Source organism: Ochlerotatus camptorhynchus, unplaced genomic scaffold, assembly GCF_037179485.1.
Source record: "Ochlerotatus camptorhynchus isolate MF236.1 unplaced genomic scaffold, CSIRO-AGI_Acam_v1.1 ptg000809l, whole genome shotgun sequence".
NCBI classification, from domain to species: Eukaryota; Metazoa; Arthropoda; class Insecta; order Diptera; family Culicidae; genus Ochlerotatus; species Ochlerotatus camptorhynchus.
Genome location: NW_027041273.1, coordinates 2,866 through 22,778, shown reverse-complemented (window position 1 = coordinate 22,778; position 19,913 = coordinate 2,866). Strand labels below are relative to the sequence as shown.

The 19,913-nt window shown below is 37.6% G+C and overlaps 1 protein-coding gene across 6 annotated transcripts in view; it reads right to left on the bottom strand.

Moving 5' to 3' along the window:
- The window catches only part of chb (chromosome bows), a 69,471-nt gene extending 51,326 nt beyond the window's left edge, over positions 1-18,145 (bottom strand). The window contains exons 1-8 of one of the 6 annotated variants that reach the window (XM_065238510.1): positions 17,708-18,145; positions 16,793-17,260; positions 8,701-9,998; positions 8,448-8,635; positions 8,013-8,063; positions 6,912-7,061; positions 4,325-4,438; positions 59-79 (exon numbers count right to left, since the gene is read on the bottom strand). In XM_065238510.1, the coding sequence (XP_065094582.1) occupies positions 59-79; positions 4,325-4,438; positions 6,912-7,061; positions 8,013-8,063; positions 8,448-8,635; positions 8,701-9,998; positions 16,793-16,984 (2,014 nt within the window). In that variant the 5' untranslated portion in view covers positions 16,985-17,260; positions 17,708-18,145. The remainder of the gene's footprint in view (positions 1-58; positions 80-4,324; positions 4,439-6,911; positions 7,062-8,012; positions 8,064-8,447; positions 8,636-8,700; positions 9,999-16,792; positions 17,261-17,707) is intronic. The other 5 variants (XM_065238511.1, XM_065238513.1, XM_065238514.1 and 2 more) reach the window with 5 other exon arrangements.
- Positions 18,146-19,913: the final 1,768 nt, after the last annotated feature.

Genomic DNA, 19,913 nt, shown 5'->3' with positions numbered 1-19,913 from the left:
GAAAAAATATAAAATCAGGAAAAAAAACGCCCTGTGTATAGATTAAGAGTATAATTACCTTGCTGAGCGTATTGACCTTCTATTAGGTCAGGGTCATCCACCAAGGCGATACATGCAAATAAATAAAATATATCGAAGGATGAATATGAATGTACAAACTTTCAACAATTATATAGTAATGTATGATAACTGTTATGAACTGTCATGGACTAAAAAGTAATAAAATATGTACAGGTTATGGTATTAACACAGACAAACAGACATAACACATTGAATATTTCTGTTTAAGAGATGAACTAGCCTATGGCTAAAAATCTCTATAATAAAGGAAAAAAAAAAAAAAAAAAAAAAAAAAAATTGAATATTTCTCACTGTAAAACATCATCGCTGAAAAATTACCGCCATTTGTTGAGTACACTGTGGTGGGTAGTACGTTGAACAGATGGCGGTAGTGTGTAAACGTCAAACTCAATGGAAATGACTATGCGCGCCACAGCTGGCGGTACTACCGACTACGATACTATTAAATTGACCGTTAAATGCTTGTTTGATAAACAACTTGCGAGTGTTATGTATGTTTGTCTGTGCCATAATGTCCCAGACAACCAGAAGTCGTATAACAATGCACACAGGGTTACTTCTACTCACTTCGCTATAAAAAATGTTTTTCTTAAATTTGAAATCAAATACGGGCGACTTGTTTCGCGCTCCGTTGTGTGGGGGCGAGTGGGTGAAAATTGTAATGACGTTTTGATATCTGTTGGATGACCTTTTAAGTACATCATCATGTTTGTAATTGTTGATCTGAAAACTAGGTGTCGCATGACCAGTTTTGGCTTTGCTTTGATTCGCCAGTTTTTTCTCACTTAGCGATCCCTGGCATAGCCCGAGCAAAGTGGGTTAACAAAATGAAACCAAATCGGTAGTACAGTTTGCAGTTCCTATCATAATGAAAACTCATTTTGATTTCAATTGTCGTGACATAAGTCTGATATCATATTGTGCTTTCATTAAGTAGTCGAATGACATTTTTAAATGAAAGCAACTTGACATGAAGTTCTGCTATTAACGTCTTGTTTAAAATTTAATTTAAGTTCATCTGTTGTTGAACTAACGATTATTGTTTATTTGATTTGTTTAACAAATTTTAGGTCATTCGTGACTTGTGCGTGGTGACATTTGAACTCAAGTCTTTCAGCGTGAGAAGCATGGATGCTAACTATTTACGCCAGGCCCGTATTCAGTTAAATATTATGAATGCAGAATCAGTAATCAAATTGATTTAATTGAAAGCAGGATTAGATTTCCGTTTGATTCAAATTTTGCTCTCATTTTTGCTGTGTAAGTCAACCAAAATTAGATCAACTGGAGTATTCAAAATAAGTTACATCATGACAGCAAATTTTAATCTCAATTTGATTTTCAGCTGACTACCATAACCATTACCATAAAAATTCTCAAGCCATAAGTTAAAAGGTTCTAAAATAGTTTTCTTTCCGAAAATCTATGGAGAAAACAAGTTTTTTGAATGGTAATGGTTCTTAACAACCCATCATTTGTAAGGTTCACTTCCATTAAACCATAATTCATAAGGTTAATACTTTATTACACAAACGTTCATGTAAAGTTCCATAACCATTTCAGTTAAAGTTTAGCAGGGATTATAAACAATGTTTAAGCATTTTCGGTAAGGTCAAGTTATGGTTTGCGTTTATGCGTAGAAGCCTGAGTATGCCTTTGCAAAAGATAGGTAACATCCACTGCAGAATTGCTTCTGATAATATTTTCTGAATATACTAACTCTTCATATAATTTTTGGCAAGGAGTAAAAAGATGAACAGCTGGGAGTGCTCTGTATGGAAACTGCCATAATTTAATGAATGTTTCCGGAACATGGTCTATTTATAGACATATCAAGATTTTGAAGCTGAACAATTTCTGTGGAAATTCTAGGACAATATTTAAAGGATATGTGCGAACATATTCGGATAAGAACTCCAAGGGAATTCAGAAGAATTGGTCTGAATAATTCAAGGAGACGTCAAAGAAAGTTATGGAAATACATTTTAGCAAATTATTGCAAGAATTTTGACAAAATAGAAGAAAATTGTTAAATAAAAACCAAGATTTCATTGTGTTCTGCAGAGAAATTTTAGAATGGTGTAGAGAAAATTTCAGGGGAATTCTAGAAAGAATCCCAAAATTTAGCTAGGATATTGTGAAAAAAAAAACTTTGAAGAGATCCTGGGATACTTATTAGGAAATAAAAAAAATAATTATATTTTAGGAATTTTTTTTTTATATAGGAAAGTTTGAATATACTGAGAGGTAAGCACATATCATCGGTAAGAGACGTGTGTGTAAGAAAATTTGCGAAAAAATCTAAGGGCACCGGTGGGATGCGAACCCACAATTCCCATTCAGTACACGGGTGCATTGCCAATTATACAACGGTGGACCTACGGTGGGTCTACGGATGTATTTGGCTAATGACATTTGAGTTTCGAATCCGTTCCCCACCCTAGTCTTTTTGCGCAAGCGTTCTCTGATACACAACAATCGTCTATTATCGACGATATGTGCTTGTACCGCAACCACTCAGTATCAGTCGATGTGAACAAACACAGCTCATTTTTGTTGTACATCTTACATGCTGAAATATGTCCAGTACAGTATGACTATAACATTTTGAGCTGCCGGCCTCACCTCCGACGACCGGGCCTTAGTTGATGAATATCCTACTTTTACTTTTTGATTTACGGTTTAGCGACTTTGCAGTCAATTTAATTGTTTTATAGGAAAGTTTGAACATACTGAGAGGTAAGCACATATCATCGGTAAGAGACGTGTGTGTGAGAAAATTTGCGAAAAAATCTAAGGGCACCGGTGGATTAAGAAATGCTTGTAGTTCAATTTTCAACGACATTTCGTGAAATTTCTCATACAAACTCGATCAGATAGACAGTTAACGGGAAAATAAAGTATATGGAAAAGTTTATAAATAGTTTAAATTAGAAAATAGTGGAAATGGATGTAATGTCGGCCTTAACACCCCTAATTCGGACCCATATATACATTCAGCAATCGACTAAATTTTCATTAGTGACCAAAAATATCCAATTGATGAATAGTTGATTTTTAGCGATGGACCCAAACTTAGGTCCATAGGCCAACATTAGAGCCATTTCCCCTATATGTTAGAAAAATAAGAACGGCAATCACAACCCGATTATCTTAATGATATGAGTATGGTAAAGAGGTTGGAAAAACGGAAAAATATCATCCATATTCTTTAAAATCAGTTTTATAATTATAAAATATAGTTTAATTATTTATATACCAAATAAACATTATACAGATTATGAGTATGTGTTACTATGTTTAAAAGAGCACGAAATTTCCTCCATGCAGCTTTAAAAAAACACATATTTCACATTTTTTTACTTCCTGATTTTCAGAATATTTGAAGGGGGAGGGGTATACAAAAGTCAAAATTATGATTTGATCCAGCCTTATTTCAACAAAATTAAAATTTAATAGCATAATGATGTTGTATAATAGTATAGGTTTTCGTTGCAATAATTTACAGAAATAACGATAATAAATATATATGTAGTGAGCAGTGAAAGGAGGTCGAGCGGATGACCTCACGGTATACATGTTCATTGTAATTGTAATTGTTCAGTGTATAGGCTGTGTTCCAATTATGGCACTAGTGCTACAGCTTTTAATGCTAGGGCCTATCTGAAATTCTAAATAATTTTTCATGGTTTTATTGGCGGACAAATGTATGTTCTACTTTGCATCGAAATAAATTTAGTAAAGAATGAAAAATATTTAAATTTAAGATAGGACCAATTAGACGACCACTAGGGCCAAAACTGATACGTTTACCCTACATGCATTCTGGTTGTCTGGGGTGGTAATGCATCAATACTGGTCCAAGCTCTAGTCACCCTCTACAGAGATGTTTCGATCTTATTCACTTAAAATCTATGCTAGACCATAGATATGTATTATATAAAAATTCTAACTTCTTTATGGACTAGAAATGAACTAGCCACAAAGAATTTTGATGAGATAAGGTATCACAGAAAATATCAAGAAGGGTCACGAACGGCTTCAACCCTCACCCCGAGACCCTATTCCAAGCACGTTTTTTAAAGAAAATTCATCGGAAATCTATCTAATAGATGTTCTATGATGTGAAGTATCATGCTGCAGGAAATGTTTACCCTATGCTTGGAATAGGAACTCGGGAGGGGAGGAGGGTACGAAGCCGTTTGCCAACCGTAATAATTAAATGCGAAACTATGGTACTTACGTAGCGATGCTGACCCTGAAGATATTTTCATGCGTGCCATATTTGAGTACTGTGCTCTTGCGCGAGCTCTCTGGGCAGCAGCAGTATCAACAGCAGAAACACTGCGCAAGCCAGCTGTATTAATGGAATGAAGTGTTTATGGCATAGAACGGGAAATGAAAGTATTCGTTTAGTGTAATAAATTTATCTGGTATAACGAGCTATAACTTGAAATCATAATTAAGACACATGCAGGATGGAAGCACAGACAAACATAACTCTTGCTCGTACTACCCGTGACAACAGATGGCAGTAGTGTTTTAGTGACAACGAAAATGTGTTATATCTGTTTGTCTGTGATGAAAGTATGATGTAGCATTTCATATTTTGGAAACATACACACGTACAACATAACATAACGTATACGCATATGACATCCCTTAACAGTGGTTTATACATATACATATACATATTTACACACATACAACAAAATCGCATTTTTAACGTACAAAACTGATAATTTTGGAAAATTAATGTCGAACATACACCATGCACGTAGTTCCTAACCCTATCACTTATTTTTTTATCAATAATGCCTTGCTCAATTGAAGATATTCATGTTTTAGCGATTCTAACATATGTTAAGTCAATACTCGATATGAAGTAAATCTACATGATCATCAATCTTGTTTACAACTCTCAACTTGGCGGGTCTTCCTAACCTCAATCAAATCTGTGCAACAACTGATAAAACGTAAATATTAAGCTGTTTGCAAAAAAGAACATGCGGCCTTTACGCGTTCAGTTTATTTGGTAGGGTAGTGGGGAAAATGTGCCATATAGGGCAAGAGTCCCCCAACAGTTTTGGAAATAAATACATTTTCAATGCTATCTCACCCATGGCGACCATAAATCATCATGGTATTTTGTTACTTCATGTGAAGTTTACTAAAAAAAAAAACAGTTATAAAAAAAAAGTGTGAAAATTTACCAGAAATTGAAATTGAGCGAAGGACCATACTAATCAAATGCACACTTATTTACCTAGCTCACACTTTATGGGCGAGGGGATTTGAGGTATTTCCTATGTAGTTCTATGAATAGTTTTATGTTCAACGTTTATCACTACCTAACCCACGTAGCCGAATGTATGTTTTGCAACTTTTCTTTACCCAACTATTGTCCAACGTAGTCATCTCAGAGAGAAGGAGAAGGGTGTTGTTGGGTGCTGTACCATCATCAGCATTGTTGATGGTTATTCCCGCCCTGAGTTATTGCATTCAATCAAAGTTTTTGTTACTGCATACGTGAAGTTTACGATTTTAAGAATTGGGAGGAAATGCTATACTAATATCAACACGAAGCTTTAGTTTGATGATTTATTGGCTAGAGAAAGTTCTAAAGAGTATTTGAGGAAATACCGCACTCTTTTGCCTGTGAACATTCCGGTGATAACGCATACTGCTTCCGACGAGATGGTTCAGTACGCACTCACGACTCGCATGGCCATGAGCCGGAATGTACTGCTCAGTTTCCTTTGGTTCTGCTTGGTTTCCAGCGCTGCAACCCAGGCTGGACCACCATATCTTAGTATCGACGACGACACACGGTGTTATGCACCGTCGAGAGTTTTGAGCGCATGCATACTACAACTAAGTAGTGGTCCGAATCTATGTTCGCACTGCGGTACGTGCGGACGTTGATGATGTCGGTGAAGAATTTCCCGTCGATTAGAAATATCGATTTGGTTTTCTGTGTGTTGGTCAGGTGATCTCCAGGTGGCTTTGTGGATATACTTGCGGGGGGAAAAGGTACTTCGGATTACCATACCACGGGAGGCTGCAAAGCTCGCGCATCGTTGGCTGTTGTCGTTCGATAAGGCATGCAGGCTGCTATGCCCGATTTCCGCATAAAAAGGCATAAAAAGCAACAAGGACTAAAATGTGTTCCTTTGATTACTGAAGAATCCTGATCCCCTTGTTTGAAGTTGTCAGGACTAGGGTTCGGAGGTAGATCTTATACAACGCACCACGAAAAGCTGATCTACCAGCGTTACTGGTTTTAACGGAAATTATTGCATTTGCACTATTTTTTTAGTCTTGTGACTGAAATGACTGAATTTTGATTTGGGGTTACTTTGATAATGCCCGATGAATGTAGAAAAACATGACTGTAGCTCAAACAATTTAGTTAAACAAATATGACACTTTGAATGAGTATACAATCAGAAAATATCATAAGACAATATATCGGAAATAAATTTCATAAGTGATGCTTTGAGTGATTTTTCAAACAGGAAAAAAAACAAGAAAATTGTATAAATAATGGAACGATGTGTTAAAACAATCATTGAAAAATAAGACAAATAAAAAAAAAACAAAGTAATATAAGTAAGTTCGTAAGTAAACGTTGGCTAAATGAAAACGACTTTTTGATTTTTGTAAAAATCGTATCTTTCTTCAGTCCTTTTTTGAAAACTGTAAAAGATAAGTTACTGGCTGAGCAATTTTTGACAGCGGAAAATATTTCTGTACGATAAGTTTAAATTTTGAAAATATTCAAAAAGTTCTTTTCAGTTAGCGAACGTTTAATGTATAAGTATATAGACCTCGCACAGATGATTGGTTATCTCGATGCGCAACTGGAATTCCGCTACGATTGCGAGAGTAAGTTCGAGGTAATGACGGAGTCCGTTGTAATCGTGAAGAAGCCGCTTGGGCACATGATAAATTTTCTGTACTGATACTAGTTGCATTTCCTTTTTAAGGATATACCGTCATTAGTAGACATACGTAAGTAATAATCCATGTTGGTGTGTGCGTGCAGGAATAAGGAAATGTGAAAATTAACTACATTAGATTTTTATCTAAAACACCGTTCGTGGGGAAAACAGGGAATAGTTAAAAAAAAAACAGCTTATAGCCTACATATGTCTGACGAGGAAGACCTCTATATCTAAATTTGACCCTTCTTACAAGGGACCTTGAATTTTCAAATGGGACTATTTTTGTTGTCAGATTGATTATTCGAATCAACATAATAGCAAAAATATGATGAAATCAAACATTTTAGCGGTGATGAGCAGCTACGTAGCCAGGAGGGGCTCTGAAGAATCAAATTGTACATAAATTATTAATTAATTTTATTCTCCATTATATTTATAAATTGAAATATGTATGCCTATTCTGTTATGATTTTATGTGACTTTAGTTTATTGTTCATTGGGATGAAAAATATCTGTATGTCGCTGAAGTTTTATTTCCCCATCTTTGCAATATTCTGCCGAAATTTACACAATCTAGATCTCGCCAATAAATTTTACTGAGATATCAGCAGATATTAAGTTAGTTGGCTGAGATGGAAACAATTTTCGATACTCAACAACCAAACGTCACTTTTGTTGATATATCAGTAAAACATTATTTCCGAGATCTCGGCTGAGCGAATCTCGGCTAAGCGAATCTCGGTGGAGCGAATCTCGGCTGAGCGAATCTAGGCGCGAAATTAAGTGTTTGTAAGTTCTGTTCTCGAATTGCAATTGTAGAGGAAAAGCAGAAAATACTGTAACAACTTTTTATAACAGTAACTGTAAGTTCCTGCAGAATGACAGACAACTACAGTATCATTTTTGTTTTTCATTATCGGCATTATTACATAGTTATTACGTATTACAATAGATGACTAAAAACATCAGGTATATCATAATTACCTGGTGGTTGAGCAGACGCTGGACTTCTTAGTCCCGAAGATTGCCTACGTTCTGGTTAGCGTGAAGTAACAAATGAAAGTATAGAATTGATAGTTATAAGTTACTGAGAGAATATTTGAATTATCAATAGTTGAATATTAGAATAGTTTAGAAACAAAATTTTAGTAATCCATCAATGAAATCAACGTATACAGTGTCCGATCGATTTTGGCAACACGTCTCCAATGTCTTTAATTAGATTGTGCTCTGCAGTTTAACAGCTTAAACTCTATTCAATATTTTTCTTAGATTATTCGGATAATTGAAGCTTGGATGTGACCAGCTAATCAGGATTGCTAAATTAAAAATGTGTGGCAAGCTAAGGCCAAAAATCGTGTGATGCCAAAATCTAACAGGCCATGTTTTAGAATATAAAGACGAAAACAAAACACATACTTATCACCCCACCAGGGACAGAGTTCAAGCTACTATTGCTGCCACGCAAGCTAACACTCATTGAATTGGTACCATTTGTTCCTAAATTGTCTCGATCTCGCTCCATCATACGTTGTGTAGCGGGATCCAATGATGAATAAAGATTATCTGCTAGATCCTGGAAATGTCTTCGGAAGCTCCAAAATGCACTGAAAGCACAATAAACAAGGAGTTAAGTAATATTCAAGCTATAAACAGGCCTTACATTACATACCATCGACTGTGCCTTCTTGCTTCACTGTCTGCATCAGAAAATCCTTTGCGTAAAGCATCTCTTAATAAAGAATTGTTTTTCTCTAAAGCTTTAGTGGGCCATTCGTCCAATAACAAGAGCATTATTTCGCTCAACATACTACGGATATCCTTTGACTTGGATTGCATGAGATTCTGGGTGATTATTGGCACTATTTTTGGAGCATGTATATGTTTGATGACGTATTTGAGAGTAATAAGTCCCGCAGACGATATGACTTTTGCAGAGTTTTGAATTAAATTGATTAACTCCTGCAAGATGTATATCACGAACTGATCCATTCGATTTTTTAGTACTTTGCACATATACGCCAAAGTAATACACCCTTCGCGTATAACTTGTGATCTCAGTTCTTTCAATATATCGAGGAATGCAATGGACAAGTCTTTAAGCTGCTGAGTGAATGTGGGCGAATTTTGCACATTGATCATAAGAAGCGACCGAATTTTTTTCAGCGCATCAACTCGCTTCTCCCAGTCCATGTTTTTATCACCAATTACAGTATTGATTGATTTCATGTGCTCATCCATATCTCGTTGTGAAAATATAGTCAGCTGTGGAACATTCTCGAAAGAATTTTCAAATATTTCCCATGACACAGCACCAGCGGCCAACAAATCTCCAGATCCTTGCGTTTCAAATAAGGGTTTCCGTGGCGTGGCGGATGGAGTCCTTTTCACTAAGCGTGTTGGTCTTGCCACAATGGCAGTATCAACATCATCGTTAGAAATGGCTGAGTTGATCGCTGACGGAAGTAGTAGTCCATCATTTCTTGCTTCATCAAATTTTTGTTCAAGGATGGCAAACTTTGCAGCCGGAACATCTCTTTTCCTGAGATCAGTTCTTAGTTTATCTCCTACATGTTTATAAATCTCAACCAAAGTTTGCACTGCTGCATCTCGTACTGTAGGTGTTGGGTCTCCTAGAAGTAGCACTATGGGCTGGATGTACATCTTTACTGAGAGTGATTGGGTGCCATACTCATTTAAAGCATTAATAATTGTTTGCAAAAACTCCTCTCTCACTTTCGCATTCTTATGTTTGAAGCAAACCGTCAATTTATCTAACATTGATTGTGGAGAAACTACTCGACATTCCATTAGCTTATGCAACAGTAATTGTGCTTTCTCTCGAACTGTATCACGACTATCTCCTAAGCGATCCACGGTGTGTGGCAGGATTGTTGAGGTATACGCGTTGAAATCCTGACCAAGACGTACGATCAACTCTGTGAATGCCTCTAGTGCACGTTGAGCAATCTGAAATTATTGTTATAATGTATTAATTGTATGTTATTAAGTGCATTGAAATAAAATTAAAACGATATTTATTACAAAAAAGTTAATTTCCGAACTGAATCGTGATTAAGCGCGTACATGCTTTTGTAAACAAACATATTAATCGCCGATTTCTCTTCATAGGTGTTCTAATCTGTAAAATTGTTTGATGCAGCCATGTTTGATTTTTGTATACAGTCCCCAATATCGGAAAAGATATGGTCAAAGTAGAGCACAGCATCCCGAAACAACGACACAAAGCGTCGAAAAGTTCACTATTGTGGAGAAGGAAGTAGGTACGTGTTTAATTTGCTTGGTTTGGGAAAAGAATGACAAAACAATGTATTGGTGATGAACTAGCCCAGAAGTGGCTAAAGATCCCAGATCAGAATAATAATAATAAAAAAATGTTTTTTATTACACTTTGAGGCAACTTTGAGGGTCAGATGATCATTAGCGCCGTGTTTTTTATTTTGTTATTTTATTTATTTACATCAACAGGCTGGATGAAGCCCCAATGATTTAAACCTTATCAACTATGGAAAAAAAATACATTCAAGCATGGTCATAACATAAAAAAAAAAAACATTAAAAAACGTATATCTTATAGTCAATATCTTAACTCCTGCTGGCGAAAAACAGAAGAAAACTTTCGACGAAGCGCATCACGGGAAAGATGAAAGTCAAAAACAGATGCAACTCTGTTGAATGTTCTCTGCAGTCCGCAAATCGCACCGTACGCTCCATAATTTGTGCGACGTAGAGGCAGTCTTAGCATAAGGTTATTACGAAGCGGTCGGGGTTGAACATTCAGGTCAATTTGCCTCAGGATAGCCTCACAATCTGTCCTTCCTTGTAGGATATCGGCCACGGTAAGGGCTCTGTTTGTGTCTCTTCTAGTCCGGAGAAGTTCTAGGTCGATAAGTTGACAACGGCTTTCGTAGCTTGGTAATCGAAACGGATCGTTCCAAGGCAATCTACGCAACGCAAAACGAAGAAAGCGACGTTGAACAGATTCAATTCTCTCGGCACCGTTGTTGTAGTTTGGGTTCCAAACCGCTGAACAATACTCAAGCGTCGATCGAACAAGCGAACAATAGAGAGATTTTAGACAGTAGATATCAGTGAAGTTTTTAGCTATCCTAAAAATGAACCCTAAAGTTCTTGACGCCTTATCAACAACATATGCAATGTGTTGCTTGAAAGAAAGCTGCGAATCCAAGATCACACCCAAGTCTTTCACCTGATTCACGCGTTCGATTGTCGAGCCAAGCAGGTCATAGCTAAATATTATCGGTTGTTGTTTTCGTGAGAACGTAATAGCGGAGCATTTGGCTGGGTTCACTACCATTCTGTTTAACCTGCACCAACTAGCGAATACATTCAGTTGACGTTGAAGAAAGTGACAGTCAGCAATGGAGCAGATTCGTAGGAAGATTTTGAGGTCATCTGCATATGATAACCGAGGAGCTTCGATGACCAGATGCACGTCGTTGAAGTACAGTATAAAAATTAACGGTCCCATGTGGCTTCCCTGAGGTATACCTGATGTGGCGAAGAAGCTAGCTGATCTGCAATCTCCTATGGTAACTTTTAGTTGCCGACCAGTAAGATATGATCGAAACCAACTCAGAAGATTACCGCATACACCGAGCCTGCCGAGTTTAGCAATCGCAATAGCATGGTTCAACTTGTCGAATGCTGCGGATAGGTCTGAATAAATAACGTCCGTTTGAACCCGATCCGACATGCTTTCGGTTATATACGATGTGAGACACAGCAGATTGGTAGTTGTAGAGCGGCCGACAGTAAACCCATGTTGATCAGCACTCAAATACTGCTTGCAATGGGACAGCAACGGTTCCATAATCACTAGCTCGAATAGCTTCGAAACGGCACTTAACGATGTAATTCCTCGATAGTTATCCACAGCTCGTTTCCTTCCTTTTTTGTGGACGGGAAACATGTGCGCAAATTTCCAGCAAGATGGAAATATGCCACCTGAGAGAGACATTCGGAACAGGCGAAGAAGCGGAATTAACAAGCTAGTAATATGTCTCTTCAAAAATACAGATGGAACTCCATCAGGTCCAGGATTGAAGGATGACTTGAGCAGAGTCGCGGCCTTAGAAATCATTTCTGCATTAACATCAATTGCACCCAGCGTTTGATCGTTTACTGGAACGTTCCTGGCAGCCAGGTTAATATGGTCGTCAGTTAGTGTCTCATTAGTGAATACACTGGAAAACTTTTCGGAAAAAAGGTGGCATATATCCTGAACAGTGGCAGCAACTTCTCCGTTGAATTCCATAGACGATGGGAGGCCGGATTCCCTGCGTTGCTCGTTCACGTAGTTCCAAAAGGATTTCGGGTGTAGCTTAAGTTTGCGCTGGATGCCTCGTTGGAAATTTGAAAAGCATTCACGACTGACTCGCTGGTACATGTGATTCAGCCTCACATAATGTAGTTTCAGAGGAAGCGTGCGATACTTCGTAAATCTTCTCAATGCTGCTCTCTTGATTGACTTCAACCTACGTAGCTCTCTCGTTTGCCAGGGAGGGTGAGACACTTTGTGGTGAGTTCTTTTCGGGACGTGTCTGTCAATGACATATGCCAAGACATGTGAAAAGGTTTGCGCTGCAGCCTCAACGTCATCTGGATCAAGGATGTTCTCCCATACCATGCTAGACAATACATCTATGATGCTACGGTGGTCAGCTTTACGGAAGTCATAAGAAACCGTAGCAGTATAGTCGCCAAAATCACGCACGAGTTTGTCCTCAACAGTGACAATTAGAGGAGGGTGATGTGGAACTAGCTTAGTTAGTGCACAAGGAGCCGAGGAAATTGGAAATTGTTAGCTTGATATTCCGAGCTGCGATATCACAGCTTGGAAAATCAACCGCAGTTGTTTGCTTGCTGATTTTTGTCTACGAAAATCAAGCGTGATCTTGGGCGTTGGTGAGATTTGATTTTTTTTTATATTTTCCCAACACTGTGCCTCAGAACATTCCGGCGACGCCGACTGGGATTGAACCCAGGCCTGCTGGGGTGAGAGGTAATCACGCTTACCACTACACCACCGGCGCCGCTTGATGGGCTGTCAATGACTCGCGCTTATTGCTGCTTACATTACACCGGTGTAGTGTAGTAAAAACGAAAACGACATTAGTAACAAGTATTTACTAAAAACGTCAGCCACCATGTTGTCCGTAGAGCAATAGCGTGACTGGATCACTCCACGGGTACAGATAGCCTTGGCATGATAGAACTTCGTATCGGTGTGTTTACTCTTCTAGTTCTGTTGCTCCGACGAGACAACATCAATACAGCCGCGATTGTCTTTGTTGATGACCGTCACTAGCCAGTATCAGTTGATAGTTTTGTCCCGATCAAATAACGAACCACGCGCGTTAGTTCTACCCAATCCCGTTGCGTGGGACAGCTGATATTGTGGCTCAGGATCAATACCGCTTCTGCTACATCCACCCATGGAGTTAATCGCAATGTAGAGTAGTGATCGCATGACGGTCTTTTGGCGGAGGAACGAACTTTCAAGCATCGTTCAATTGCAGTGATTCATGTTTATCGTCCATGGCATTTAGCCATTCTTTTTTATTAACACTTCCAGCTGCTTCTTTAAAGTTCATTAGATTACGCTCCTCCATCCTGGTCACGCCCACAACAAAATCACTGAGTTTCTTGTGCAACGCCCCCGCATTCGATCGCTAATCATTAGGAACGCGTCATCACTAAACTGTTCCTCGTCATCACTATCTAGCAATGATTCTACCTCGATTGATTTTTCATCTTTATCACTCACTAAATGTTCGTCTTCACTGAGCACTTCTTCACCTATTTTATTTACTGCCAGCGCCGAAGCCTAACACCGGCGGAGATGAACTTGCCAGATGGCTAAACATCTCCATAATAAAGATTTAAAAAAAAAAGCTTAAAGCCGAGTTCAAGAAACCTCGCATGGTTATCTTCCATGGTTGTCTTGGTAGGTTCAAATGTCGTAAAAACAACTCTACGGAGCCGAGTAATATGGAGCAAACAAACTGCCATCTCCTACAGCCACTCCACCTGCATCTTGATACCCTCGTCTTGGTAAAACTGATTGAACTGCTTGTATACGAACCCAGCAGGAACAAATAATCTGAGGATTTCATCCGAATTGGTTTTCGATGTGTCTCACGTCACTTTTGATGCAATCCTTTGCATGTCCTTTATTGCAGGTACATACAGGGCGAGAAATAATGAAGTCATCGATTTTCACCATAAAGTATCTACTTCCTCCGGGAGTGACGTTACTCATTGGCCCGGACAAATCTGTGTGAACAATTTATGATACAAGTCAGTAGTTTTATTACATAGGGGAATTTACGTATTCTCGTCAATCTAAGCAGCATCCGAACTTCTATTAGCGATTTCTCAGCGTCACACACATACATGACAGGTTTGTTTGTTAACATTTATCTGCTGCTTGCTGTTCTACCAATTCCAATCGACAGAATTGATCAAAACGGGTTGAACATGTTTTTACAACGCTCCAAACTTCTCAGGTGAGAGTGACTATTGTCGGCAGTCTCTTTTTCTTCGGCACCCTTTCCATTTGAACTGCATGTTAACCAGCTGTTCTATTATCGGCAACTCGAAATCAGCCGTACTTTGTAGTATATATATTTCATTTAAAGAAAAATATGGTATAACAGGAATTCACAGTCGTAAAAATGTAATCAGATTGAAGCTGAAAAGGTAAGGAATCGGCTTAATACATTCAGCGAAGAGTTTTGATGGGAAAATACAGTGAAATAAACGTTTCAATTTCGGTTGCCGAAAACAGTCAATGGGTGCCGAAGCTATAATTTACCCTAATATGGAAGTAGATGCCAATTGATAGTAGATAGCGTCTCAAAATGGGCGAAAATGCATACGGGACTGAGATTCGGTTATAGACAGTACTGGCGTACCTACTGGGATTTTTTTTTTCCATAGTGTTCATTTGGTAGGCTCAATGTCGGAACCGAGAGACTAATATATTTATCTTTTTCAACACAGTTATTGGGTCATGATTTTTCTTCTCCGATCTCTTTTTCCTCTCCTATGCTTCGTGTGCCGCCAGATTCACTCAATGTTCCGCCGTCAGTTCGGGTTCAGACTGTTGGGCTTCGGTCTCCGGGGTCACCACGTCCATTTTCACCTCAATAAACTTTTTTTAAATCCCGTATTTCCCTAACACCAACGTTGGATCCTCACCTGGTACTTCTGGTGGTAAATGATACACTCGCACGTGTTGCACGTGACATGCAAGCGACATTCGTACCTCCACTGCCTTTCCATTAGTATATTGGAAAGCCAATTGCTCCGGGTTGTGCATCAGGGCATAATGCATACTTGCTTCTGATTTAAATTTGATGAAGGTCGCTTTTTCCTAAGCAATGCGATATGTGGCGATCCTGTCAAGAAATTGGCTATTTCTACCATCACAGGCTTTGGGTTGCCGTTTGAATAGGCAAAACACAAAGTGTGTTTTATTTCGCACATTCCTATCGAAATCATTGCTTCTACGGCGACGGCAAAGACCACTGACCGAGCGCAAGCAAAGAACAAAGGCATTAAACGAACACCGTGGCCGAGTAAACAACTGTCGATAAAGCGATCGACACCGAAAGAAACAAGTACCTAGTGCTGCTGAGTCCACAGATGATACCAACTCAACTAGGAATTTTATTAAACAGCTATCTCTTCATTTTATTGAAATATTTATTTCAAAAATGACCATGCACATACAATTTATAAACATGAAAATCAAATTTACTTGTTTTAAAATAGAAGACTAATGGATTGATATAATGATTCACTTGACAAAATTAAGTTAATATATTTTTATAAACTTTTGTTGATGCGGAAAATAATTTTGCCATTCAATTTCACTTAAATTTAAAGTGGTTAAATTTTTAATGACGCTCTGTCAGTGACAGAAATATTATTTATTATTTAGCTTTATTTACGAGACTTTTCGAGTATGAATATGACATTAAATCTGGTTTTGAAAGTTGGTGCACAGGTAAAAAGTGAGGTTACGGGAAGCCACTGGATTCAATATTTTTCGAAGTGATTCCGAACGTTTCTGAAGTGATTTAGTTATTTTAGTAGTGATTCCAGTTTTCTTTTAAGTGATTCAGTACTTTCCGAAGTACAGTACCCGTTCGATGTTGGCAACAACACCAAAACCGTTCTTTTTTGGTATGGGGTTCGATTTTGGCACCGTATCAAACGGATTTAGAAAATTATGTTTTTTTGCTCCTTGTGATTAAATTTTTAATAAAATAATAATAATTAATAACGTCTATGCCAAAAAGATGGTCCAAAATCAACGAAATCATAAATGATATTTAAAAAAAAACGTTCGATGAGGTTTGAACTTGTGACTTAGGCGTGAGAGGTATCGATGTTAACCACTACGCTGGGGCCGTCCTCGCAATGAAAAATTTGTCAAAATGTTATGAGATAGCATATAGCATTATGCATAAAATGTTAGAGAGATAGTTCAATGATTTCCCGGTTCTTCCATCGACTTTCTGAGTTTTTCCGGGTTTTCCGGGTTAAACATGAAATTATTCGGTGATTTTAATAGCCCTCAGGCGGTATAGAGCTTATGTCAGCAAAACAAAATTAAATATAATATACTAGGATTGGCATCATTGAAGCGTGACATTAGTAAGCAATCGCAAATATTCGAAGGTTATTGAAATCAAACGCATAAACCATACCTTGAAATGGCTCCCTATCATCCACGGGATTAATCCATCTATGAGGAGGCCTAAATCCACGCATTCTATCGAGTTTTCCGAATCGCTGAGATACAATACCAAGTCTTCTGCAAGTTGTGCTTTAACTCGCATATCTGCTTTTGCCATCTGTGTGATGAACCCATCTATATCTGTTGGTTTGTGGTACGCCATCCTTATTTACACTGAGCCGTGCAATTGTCAATTTAAAAGGGCTTTGACTTCGAGATTTTTTGGAATGTTTGTTTTTTCGATGTATACTTAACGTTTGTTTTGATTATACTGCTATGTTCGTCTTTAGCATTTATTACTATGTTCGTCTTTTTTATAAATAAACACTTTTCACTATCAGCAACTCCGTAGATAATACATTGTTTTTATCCACATAAGATATTAGCAGGCTGATGAACCTTATGATCCAATCTTCATTTCATTCCATATTAACAGTCACTGTTAAAGAAATACAAAATAAAATAATTTTGATTAATAAAATAAACTATATCCATTAGAAAACATTAGATACAGAGATGTTTTTTTTTTGTTTTTTGTAGGCGTGTTGTGAGACAAAAAAAAAGTGGCGAATGATCTAATCATCGGGATGTGTAAATAAATATTTACATGTTGATTACGCACCGTACGAAATATTATGCTTGTATTAGTATTGTTTTTGTATGCTTTTGCATGGGCTTAATGTGTGCGTTTCTATAATGGACCAAAAATTTTCACGTATGACAATGCCCGATGTTACATATTTCTCTGGATAAAAGCTATAAAAAACATTCTTCAGCATAAAACGACATTTAACTGCAAACAGTATTCAGAAACTGAATTTTCCAACGCGTATAACTCATATCATGACCATCGTAGCTTTTCTAATGACAATATTGAGATTCATACCTGCAGCACATCTTGAATGAGTACCGTTAGTCGCGTCTCAATTGTTTTACGTTTTTCTTCTCTAAATAGGAAATATTACCCTGTCAATCACATAGTTTACACTGTGGAAGTTTAGGAACACTAAAAAACACTTATTATATCGCCGATTCGTCATCCATTTTGAATGGTTCACTTTTTCCAGAAACCAAATGCACTTAGAAAAAAAAAGCAAAAAAAAAAGAAGAATCCGAACCTACGCTAAAGTACGCCTCATTTTACGTACTTTCATACGGCTTTGATTAAAAAAAATCCTCTCAACTGTTACACTCTATGATCCGAGTAAAGAATAAAAGCACTTAAAGCACTTATTTACAGAATAATTCAATGGATTCGAACAATTTTAGGACGACCCATAATATTAATCGCGTACGACAGCAAATTGATGTGATTACTAGAGCAGCGCAGCACAGCAACAACAACTGACATTCGAACAAGGGGTAAGTGAAGCAAGGAGAACGTTAAAAACAACTGTAATTTTACGGTGTGTGTCTCTGCTGTGATAAAAGCTCGCGTAAGATTTGAGAAGAGCCTATCAATTTTGTAAACATTTTTTGTTTCGTTTTTTATACATCATCTGAAAGAGCGTTTTCGGAGCACAGTGATTTTTTCCGAACCCACACACTTTCATCTCGATTTTTAAATCAAGATTTAAATCAAAATAATAACTTCACTGTTTGACACTGAACACCGATTTTCCGACATGTTATAATTGTGACAATAGAAATTCGTTTTCTGAGCACAACGATATTTTTATTAATCCCGTACACTAATAAAATGCCACACATTTTTATTGACGAATTTCCATGTGAAATTCCACATAAATAGAATCCACCCAGAGGCACACATGAAATTTATGAGTCAAATGAATAATATGTGTGGTTACACATGGCTTTTATGTATACACATATTAAGTATGTGTCAACACATAGATATCATTTGTTGATCACTTTGCAAAAATTCATGTGTGGGACACATAAAAACAATCTTTGAAATTTTATCAGTGTAGACATTCATCTCGATTTTTAATTAAAGATTTAAATTTTTGATCGTTGACACTAAATATATTCGTTGACAGCTCGCTCCCATACAAAGTCCCTCCAAGGGGCGTTATCGCTCTTATTTAAAATTGTTCCAGTGTTCGAAAATTGATGAAATTTTGGAGTTCGGTTCCATTTTTGATGCAGATAACGAATATGTATTTACCTCACTCCCAACACACTGAACCAATCAGACATATTATGAAGTATGATTAATGTCGGATTAATCGATTCGTAATGAATAATAACAGGCGCTAGCAAATATCATACGATTTCACCCACTTCCGAGGGAAACTAAAAACCTCTCGCTGAGCCTCTCGCACGTCGTGCTCGTACGGCTCGTACCTCTTATACCAGACCAATGACATTTATATAAGGTCTGAGCCAAAGGGTTTATTGCTGGTAGTGAATTGAGCAAATGTATAGTGGTGTTCATATTTCATTGCAATGTTTATCTTTTTTCAGCTGTTGGCAGAGACGTATTTCTATCTGTTCTGTTCTACGTTCAGCAATGTTTAAAATATTTTTGCTTCGAACACCAGCAAGCTGCCTGGTGGCTCAGACCTTCTATAAACGTCATTGATACCAGACTGCATATGTAACAAAAGGATTAATGTTTATCCTGTTGCACACATGAGATAAAATGGCTGACGATTTCTCTAATTGCACAGAACAGAAATAACACTTCGGATCCAAACGTGGCTCCATTTATTTATGTGAACCTAGCGGTAGAAGGCCAGCTTTACATGCACAGCAAAAAAAAATGTAATATCGATCAACGTAATTCAAGCTGATGTATGAAATAATGATGTAATAGCAAAAAGCAGATACAATATTACATCAATGGATGTAATTTTGTTCGCAAAATCGATGTACATCGTACAATGTGATATTACACAACCGATGGATTGACCTGGTTGCAGCAGTTTCGATGTAATATTCAACAACTTTTTTTGCTGTGTGTAGTTTATATGGACAGCATGCTTTAATGTTGTGCGTGCCCATAGAAAACCCGTGTGAACCGCATCCACAAGCATCGCTTGATGATCAAAAATGTTGTCCCACTTTTGGATACACTGATTCGTTTTCGTAAGCGTATTTTGGTTCGCGTGTAATAGACGAGTGCACGG